This window comes from Arachis stenosperma, chromosome 7, assembly GCF_014773155.1.
Source record: "Arachis stenosperma cultivar V10309 chromosome 7, arast.V10309.gnm1.PFL2, whole genome shotgun sequence".
NCBI classification, from domain to species: Eukaryota; Viridiplantae; Streptophyta; class Magnoliopsida; order Fabales; family Fabaceae; genus Arachis; species Arachis stenosperma.
This window is the reverse complement of record NC_080383.1, coordinates 30,928,506-30,938,582: the sequence shown is the minus strand read 5'-3', so window position 1 is coordinate 30,938,582 and position 10,077 is coordinate 30,928,506. Positions and strand designations below refer to the sequence as shown.

Sequence of the window (10,077 nt, the reverse complement as noted above, 5' to 3'; positions counted from 1 at the left end):
TAGACATCTCAGTAATATTTTTTCAAGAAGACATAAGTCAACCATGGGTTATTACCAAACAACTCAGACAAATAAGGAAACAACTCGGACAATAACAACAAAACATCAAGTGTCAGATACAACAGTAAAAGGGAAACCCCAAGACTCACACGAAAGTCCAGGGGCACCCTTTGGAGGCAACAAGAGAGCAAAAACCCAAATACAAAGTCAAAGCTTTACATCAAAAGCATGCTAACTTCTACATTGCCCCACCAGAGGAGCTCATCAATGTAACATCACCTTGGCTGTTCGCAGAATAGGGACTCGACCTCCTCGGACCCTTTTCCCAAGGATCGGGACAAGTCATGTTCCTCATTGTAGGGGTGGATTACTTCACAAAATGGATTGAGGCAGAGCCCCTAGCTAATGCCACTGCTCAAAGAAGTCGGAAATTCTTGTACAGAAACATTGTTACAAGGTGTGGGGTTCCTTACCCCATCACCACAGACAATGACACTCAATTCACAGACGCAGGCTTTACAAAGTTGGTAGCCGACTTGAAAACAAAGCACCAATTCACATTCGTAGAACACCCACAGGCTAATGGACAAGCAGAAGCTGCCAATAAGGTCATACTAGCCGGGTTAAAACAGAGGCTACAGGACGCAAAGGGAGCTTGGGCTGAAGAGCTCCCACAAGTCCTATGGGCATATCGGACAACTCCACACTTCACCACAAAGGAATCACCTTTCCGATTAGCTTACAGAATGGAGGCAATGATCCCAGTGGAGGTCGAAGAAGGATCGCTCAGACTGATCTACAACAGTGAAGAGGCCAACTTCTAACTTCAAAAGGAAGAACTCGACCTACTTCTAGAAATCTGAGAAAGAGCTCGGACCAAGCAAGAGGTGTTAAAACGTCAAATGGCCTCAAGATACAATCGGAAGGTAACCTAGCAACGACGATCTCATCCTAATCTGAAATGACATCAGAATAGGTCGGTCAGGAGAAGAGAAGCTAGCAGCCAACTGGAAAGGATCATACCAAGTTGTTCAGAAGAACTGGGGAAAGGTTACTACAAAGGTGTCCAACCTCGAGGGGCAAGAGCTACCAAGGTCATGGCATGCCTGCAAAGGGCGCCAGGCCGAGATCCAAAAAGATTGCCCGACCTAGAAAGGTAAGTACTAACATGTACACACTCTTATCTTCATTTTATTAAAAAATTGCAGATTCCCTAAAAAGTTTCCTACCAAGACGCCCGACTACGGCAGGTCGGCAAGGTGAACACCAGATTCACCGCCCAATCACGACAAAGTCGACAAGATGAAAACCAAATTCATCGTCCGATTACAAAGCGACAAGTCAGCAAGGTGAAAACCAACTTCACCGCCCGACCACGATGAAAACCGAATTCATCGTTTGATTTTGACAAAGGTCGACAAAGTGAAAACCAAAATTCACTGCTCTACAAACTCCCAAGACGCATTAATCTGAAGCATTCATCGTCCGGTTATAAAGCAACAGATCCACAGAAAGTGAAGAACAGATTCACTGTACGATCTCGATAGGAATGATCGTCCGACAAAGGTGAAAACGCGATTCACCTAAAGGACGATCAAACCGGGACAGAAACCACCATCTACAAATCGGCAAAGATGAACACAGAATAATGCAAGAAGTTATCGAAAGTGATCCCAAAAAGAACCTGACGAGGTCTTATGGATTGCTATATAATAACTTAAAAAGACTGGTCGACACTAAAAAGTCGGACCAAGTCAACCCAAGTTATCAGCAAATCCCTGAAAAGAGATCTGGCCAACCCTATTAAAGAGGAATTGCTATAACTTAGAAGAGATCGACCTAACGAAGTCGGTCTCCTACAAGACAAGTTATAAAAGTAATCCCTGAAAGAGACCTAACAAAGGTCCAAGAAAGAGGATTACAAAAATAACTTAGAAGAGATCGACCTAACGAAGTCGGTCTCCTACAAAACAAGTTATAAAAGTAATCCCTGAAAGAGACCTGAACAAGGTCCAAGAAAGAGGATTACAGATATAACTTAGAAGAGCCCGACATGACAAAGTCGGCCCAAACGACAAAAGTTATAAAAGTAATCCCTGAAAGAGACTTGAACAAGGTCCAAGAAAGAGGATTACAGAAATAACTTAGGAGGACCCGACATGACAAAGTCGGCCAAAGCGACAAAAGTTATAAAAGTAATTCCTGAAAGACACTTGAACAAGGTCCAAGAAAGAGGATTACAGACATAACTCAAAAGAGACCGACAAGAAGAAGTCGGACCAAACAAAAGCAACAGCTTGGACCGACAAGAAGAAGTCAGACCAACGAAAGCTACATCTTGGACCGATAAGAAGAAGTCGGACCAACGAAAGCTACAGCTTGGACCGACAAGAAGAAGTCGGACCAACGAAAAACGTGCACTAAAATGGACATAGCTCCGCCCAAAAAGCCACGGCTCCACGACAAGGCTATCAAAATTGCTCAGAATGACTAAAAAGTGTTCTACGAAAACACTAAAAGGTCGTCGGACAAATTAGCCCCAAGGACCACCTCGACCAAGCAGAAAGTAGACAAAATCAGAAGTGATCAAAAGAGGTCGGACAACAAAGTACCGACACTCTACAAAGATCCACAAAAACGGACAAAGACATCTCGCAAACGGCCAGAGGAAGGCCAGGAATGTTTTGCTAAAAGGTACAAAGTCTTGAAAAAAGATACTACTTAAAAAGCGAAAAGCATAGCCTCAAAGACAGAGCTAAAAAGTCATGCAAACAAACTATAAAAAGGTTCCCCATCGGAACACTACCTAAAAAGTTGTTGGATTATGACTAAAAAGCCCGAACAAACAAGTCGGAAGAAGGCTGAAAAGTCCCCTCAACAAAGTAAAAGGGGCAATACCAGAATCACACAAGGAGAAACTACTCAACGATCGACCAAAGTTAGGATGCTTGAGCACGACTTCCCCGAAGAGATCGAAACTCTGAAAGCACGGTCTCATGGAAAAGTCCGAACTCAAGCAGGGGCAAAGTCGTACAGGTCGACATCAGCTAAGAAGAGGCACAAGTACAATCTCAAAAAAGAACAAGCCAAAAGGTTGGGAAACAACTTAAGGCTCAAATGTGCTTAGCCAAAAGGGATACAACTCCACTCAAAGAAGGCACAATCTCAAACAGGGCTACGAACAACATCCAAGACTAAAAAAAGGTTCTATATAAAGAACACTAAAAAGTCATTGAACAAATCACTAAAAGTCCGGATATCAAGCCGCAAGGACAACTTCGCCAAAGCAGAGGGTTGTCAACACAAACTTAAAGCAAGGCGTGATCCAGAAGGCAAGGGTAGAAAACCCACGCTACCACTCAAAAGAGGTTGGACTGTGAAGTACCAAACCTCTAGAAAATCTGCAAGATTGCAAAGCAATGAAGAAACAAGCAAGACAGATGCTTGAGCACTACTTCCAAAGAGATCGAAGCTCTGAAAAGCACGATCTCATGGAAAGATCGAACTCAAGCAGGGGCACTATTCATACCCTGGGTCAAGCTGTCCGACCCGAGATGTTTAGCGACAAGTCGACCGACCTCTTCAGGTCAGACTATCCGACCTCTTCTCAAAAAGCTCAGCCAATGCCCGACCTCTTCTCAAAGAGCTCAGCCAAATCACCAAAGGAGCCCAAAGCAGGCCCAAAATGAAGGAACACAGCCCAATCTAAAGGCAGCCAAAGCCCAGAAAGATAAAGGCGGTTCCCCTAAAGATAAGATGACTTCACTCAAAGATAAGATAAGATAAGATAAGATAACTATCTTATCTCCAGAGAGGTCACTCCTCACCATTATAAATACACTGGAGCACCCATGTATAACTCATACTCTGATTCTACTCAATACCTGTTTAATACCCATGCTAACTTAAGCATCGGAGTCCCTTGCAGGTACCCCCCACCCTCCGGGGACAAAGGATCAGCAGCACCGCCAAGTCCAACACGTCGGACACACCAGCTCCGGCTGCTACACACCTGCCGGACACGTCGGCTCCGACCAGCATAGAAGATCTCGTCCGAGATCGACCTACAGTTTCAGGTAACCCTCGGAACACAAACCAACTCAACTTTTTCTTCAATTACTTACAAAACTTTTCTCAAATTCCAAATACCCAACAATCTCAAACCGCAAACTCTCAAGTTCCAAATCAAAATTTCACACTACTGAATACATTTCAAAATCCAAATCCACAAAATCTTTTTAATTTCAATTTTCAAGCTCCTTATAATAATCAATTTCCTACATTCCAACCGCAAAATCAAAATTTACAAACACCACATTTTCCATTTTCATCCATATTTAACCCCTCTATCGGAAATATTACTCCAACTTCCTTGCCGTTTCCAACTCAATTTAGTGCATCCAGACATAACTCATCTAGTGTTGGTGGCTCTTCTAACCCATTCTCTCAAACTCCTATACAATCTAGTCCAAATTCATAATATTCAGAATTTACCAACCCTCGTGAATTAGATGCTATCGACCTCAATGATGATGATATTGAAGATCAGAGGCAAGATACTATTCAACACTGGCATTGAAAAGAGGATGAGATGCTGATCAGTGCATGGTTAAATGTTTCAACTGACCCTATAGTTGGTACCAATCAAAAGAAAAAAACATTTTGGAGTTGAATTCATAGCTACTATGTATAATTTTGCTCCGACATGACAAGGGGGTTGTTGCATGTAAGAAACGATGGTATAGATCAACAAGGCTGTTGCACAATTTGCTGGTTGCTACGATCAAGCTAGTCGAAATATAAGGAGTGGTTCAAACGCTGATGATATAAAGGAGTTGGCCTATAAAATTTATTCCATAAATTACGGTAAAAAATTCACTTTTGAGAGGCATTGAAACATGCTTCAGTTGGAGCAAAAATGGAGAAGCCAACTACCTACACAGAGTGGCGACTCGAAGAGAACCAATGTTAGTGCAACGGGAGCATACTCATCCTCATCAAACCCAGAAATACCGTTGGCTGACGAACCCGGTGTGGACTCTCCCGTTCACCCACAAGGATCAAAGAAGAGCAAGCAAAAAGGTAAGGGAAAAGCACAAATGTCTGAAGATTTTAGCGAAAAGAAATCATCGGTTGTTAAAAAATTATCTCTCATGGAAGATATTAAGAATGTTAGAGAAAAGAAACTAATAGATAGGGAAAAAGAAAGAGAAAAGGAGAGGGAACATAGAGCAAAGATTATGGCAATAAAAAAGAATGAGTTACAAATTCAAGCCACAATAAAAGAACAAGAATTACAAACTCAGAGGTATATTAAAGAAATGGAGATAAATGCAAAAGAAAGGAAAATGGAAAGGATGGCCAAGGAAAGGGAAAGGGAAATGGATATGCAAATACTTAATGCTGACACGTCTACAATGAGTGAAAAATGACGAGTTCTTCATGAGATTGCATATGAGAAAATAATCGCCAAGTGGTTTACTTAATGGTTCCTTGTATTCGTAGAGTTATGTAGTATGTTCTTATTTTTATTGCGTATTACTGGTATGTGATGTAGTTTGTTTTATTTATTTCCGATGTAATTTTTTAAATTAGTCAATATTATTGTGCCGTTATTGTTCATGAAAGTGACCGTTGCAAAACTAGCCGTTAAGTAGCCGTTGAGGAGTAGGTACTTATTGCAGACACATTTATAAATATCAACTATCAAGGACTCTGCAACTCCACTTCAACTCTTCTTTCTCACCTCGAAAGAAAACTAAAAATTACATTTCTAGATATGGCTAAAAATTTTGATGATATGTTTAATGAGGCTTTGTATGGCAAAAGAAGACGGCAAGATAACACATTCATAGATAATTGGATCGATGAGTGTTTACTTGAAGATTCAGAAGAAGAAGATATCGATAGAAGCTCTATCCCAACTCCTCGTAGATGGATCAACAGAGATCGAGAAGCAGGACATGATTGCCTTTTCCAATATTACTTCGCAGATGAACCGGTGTATAATGTTGACATTTTCCGACGGAGATTTCAAATGAGAAGACATGTGTTCCTTCAGATAGTAAATGCTCTCTCAAATGGCTATCCGTATTTCCAACAGATAGTTGATGCAACTGGAAGAAGAGGTTTGTCACCACTCCAAAAATGTACCGCTGCGATACGGATGTTAGCATATGGCGTAGCAGCTGATGCTCTTGATGATTATGTGCGCATAGGTGAGAGCACTACAATTAAATTCTCGGAAAATTTTGTTGAAGGTGTCATTTTGGTGTTCGAGGATGGATACTTGCGAAAACCAAATCCAAATGACGTTCGACGCCTGCTACAAATGGCGGAGGGTCGTGGCTTTCCTGGCATGTTGGGTAGCATTGACTGCATGCATTGGCAATGGAAAAATTGTCCAAAGGCGTGGAAAGGTTTGTACATGAGTGATTATCATGGGGTTGCAACCATAGTACTTGAGGTTGTAGCATCTTCAGACCTTTGGATATAGCATGCATTCTTTGGAGTTTCTGGTTCAAATAACGATATCAACGTGTTAGATCATTCTCCAATATTCGATGATATTCTAAATGACCGTTCTCCGAAGGTAAATTATACTATTAATGGTAACAATTATATTATGGGATACTATTTAGTAGACGGTATTTATCCTGAATGAGCCACATTTGTCAAATCAATCTCAAAGCCACAAGGAGAGAAACACAAGTTATTTGCACAATACCAAGAAGGGCAAAAAAAAGATGTGGAGCAAGCATTTGGAGTGTTGCAAGCACGCCTTGCAATTATACGTGGTCCAGCTCGCTTTTGGGAAAAGAAGAAATTTGCCAACATAATGAGAGCTTATATTATATTACATAATATGATTGTTGAGGATGAAAGAGACACTTATGTAGGAAATTTTGCTCAAGGCTTAGAGTATGATGATGTCGAAAATGACTTATCACAACCTCAGCTTGGAGAAGATGATTTTGCACTATACCATTAATTTCTCCAAAGAAATGCCCAACTTCGAAATAGGCAGCAGCATAGACAATTGAAAGAGGACTTGATTGAACACATATGGCAATTTCACAATGCTTGTTGTCAACTATAGAGTTTAATTATGTTTTTCTTTGTATTAAGTAATTTTACAAATTAGTGTAATCCCGAATTATATATTGTGTATCATTGTTATATATGAATTTATTTAATATTAATATCTTTTAATAGCAAATTATTTTAAATTTATAAATTTAAATTATATTATTAAAAAAATTAATTACATTTATTTTAAGTATTTTAATTAATTAATTAAGTGGGACCACAATAGGGACTAAAGTTAGTTCCTCCTAATAGAGAAGAGAGAGATGCTTTGAGTTCCTATTTATTATTTATGACATAAAAGCTGATGTGGAGTTATTTTTTATGACAGGTAGGCCATAAACAGGAATTGGGATGAGTTTCCTACCAGAGATGGTCTCAGAGAAATGAGACATAATAAATAGCAGGTATTTGTTCTAATTCTGCTACTCAATCTCCTAAAATGTCAAATTTTGTAAAGCCAAGCAACAACTAGATTGGTTTTTCTATATAAATCTAACCGATGTAATCTAATCTTGTTAAGTTTGTACTGGATTAGTTGATTAATTTTGGCAAAAACAAAAATATTTCACATACATTTCATCATTCTCTTTAAACTGTATTATAGCCCATGATTCATCAAAGACCTTTAAAGAATGGCTAACTTTTCATTTTTTTTGAAATCGCCCTTAATTATACTATAGCTTATGGTGTTCATTTCTTTTACTCTTCTTGTTTTTTTTTTTTGGATCAAGCAGAGAGCATTGGAATGATAATGGTTTTTGTTCATTGAACATAAAATTCATAAAATACAACAAGCCTATGATTCTACATTTCTCAATTCCCACTTCATTAACATAAATTGAAAATGTCAAAGTGGTCCGGAGATGTTATTGCATGGCACAAACTTTGTTTTTCTTATGTTTTTGAAAAATGAAAATACTCACGAGACTAGTTTGAAACAAAAAATCAACAATACAAGGCTAGTTAGTACCAAGTACTATAATAAGACTAATTAGTAATTATATTTATTTATACTTTGCAAATTATAAAGTAGCTAACAGAAGTATAAAACTTGATTGTTTACCAAAAAGAGATATTTTGACACTTGTATCTTCACAAATCTCAAGTCAGAAAATGAGATTCTTATTTTTCACAAACTCCATAGAACAAAACAGAACTCCAAAAACACTCAAGTCTACATCAGAACACATGGAACAAAGATATTAACAAAACATGCACTACAAAATAAGAAAGCAGGATGAGTTTTCAGTGATTACACATGTTGAGCTAAGTTTAATATTGAGTTTTATATATATGATGACAAAAATTATTTGGGGTGAAAGTTCAAGTTAGATTAATGTGTGTGCTAAGTGATGTAGGCCCATTTATATGTTGCTTCAGCCCAAGTCAGTATTACTTTAGCAACTTAAGGTGTTACAACTCCAATACTTAAGCCCATTACTTGCTAATAAGCAACAAATCAGTACATGAGCCAAGAGAGAGAGCATCGAATACAAATGGTGGGAACAAAAAGAAGAAAAAGCAAAAAGGACATTTGGTATTACACAAGGACAGCTGTAACACCAAGACAAAAACAAGGACAGCTGGGGACACTCTCATTACAAAGGACATCAGCAAATCAAAATGCAGGAGATCACAAGTAAAATTTGGAAGAGAAAAACAAAAACGCAGAGTTATGAACAACAGTTGGAATGGCTCAAATATGGAAGTGCTTTGCATGCCAAGGAAGAAAGCAGCTCCAAAGACAACAGAGGTTGGGGATCAGACCTTCCAACAAGCAGTGTTAGTAGAGCAGGATGAGCAAGAACTACATGCCAGCACAGACAGCTCCAACGGATAGCTGAGACAAGGAAATGGAAGAGGCAAATTAGAGAGCAAGCTGAAGATATAAAACCAACCTCATTCCAACAGTTCAAGACAAGAAAAAGAGAGCAAATTCAGGAGCATCTTCTCAACACATTTGAGCTGAAATCTTTTTTTCTACTAGAGATTCATTTATGATTTTATTTGTTATGCCTATCTTGTGTCTTCCTTTGTATTGAGAAAAGGCTAAATATGTGAGTTGAAAAAGTCATGAGAGAAAAGGCAAGAGTAATGCACTAAAGAGCCACTGAAATTCTGTGTATTTGACTCATTGAACTAGGATTAGTTCTCCTTGCCAAGTTGTGTTAGCACTTGGTAAGTTTGAATCTAAGTAGATTCCCCTTTCAAGTTAGGACAGCACTTTAGGTTGCTGAGCTTTGGTGAAGAAAGCTTAGTGGTAGATACTAGTTGAATTAGGTTGTAATTCAATAGTATTGGTGATTGAAATCAGTGGATTATAGTGAAAATTCCACCATGGTTGTGGTGGAAACTAGACGTAGGATTCATGGCACTTAGAATCCGAACTAGGACACATGCTGACCTCTTTCTCTTCTTCCCTTCTCTATTTCTGTTCTGCACATGAGACAAAATGAAAAAATCTCCTACATTTTTAGCTTCTGCAAAAACAGAGCTTGAAAAGTTAATTTTGAGCAAACTTGATTCAACCCTCCCTTCTCAAGTTCAATCAATTCCATCAATTGGTATCAGGAGCAAGGTCTCAAGGAGTCAAGCTTCACAGCTTGGAGTAAAGATTCATGGCCAATAATATGGATCCTAAAATCATGGCGTTCACACCCACTGAAGGGCAGTCAAATAACAGACCTCCATACTTCAATGGCAGCAACTATTCCTACTGGAAAGAGAGAATGAGAAATTTTGTGCAGTCAATCGACTACAACATTTAGAAGATTATTCTCAATAGACCAAACGTCGCAACTAAGTAAAAAGTTGATGGAAAAGTTGTGGCAAAATAAGACAATGAGTGGACAGAGGAAGAAAAGAAGAAGGTTGAACTCAATACAAAGGCAATCAACCTGATGCATTGCGCAATAAGTTTTAAAGAATACAGAAAGTGTCAAGGTGCAAGATGGCTAAAGAAATATGGGACAAGTTCAGACTCACCCA

General features: G+C 38.9%; 2 protein-coding genes across 2 annotated transcripts; both read left to right on the top strand.

Moving 5' to 3' along the window:
• The first annotated feature begins 4,898 nt into the window (after positions 1–4,898).
• LOC130939661 (uncharacterized) lies at positions 4,899–5,432 on the top strand. Its single transcript, XM_057867750.1, has one exon. It carries the CDS (start codon positions 4,899–4,901, stop codon positions 5,430–5,432), a length of 534 nt encoding a protein of 177 aa, XP_057723733.1.
• Positions 5,433–5,779: 347 nt separating this feature from the next.
• LOC130939660 (uncharacterized) lies at positions 5,780–6,991 on the top strand. The gene is made up of 3 exons (XM_057867749.1): positions 5,780–6,419; positions 6,513–6,592; positions 6,692–6,991. The coding sequence occupies exons 1-3, from the start codon at positions 5,780–5,782 to the stop codon at positions 6,989–6,991; spliced, it is 1,020 nt and encodes a 339-aa protein (XP_057723732.1).
• Positions 6,992–10,077: the final 3,086 nt, after the last annotated feature.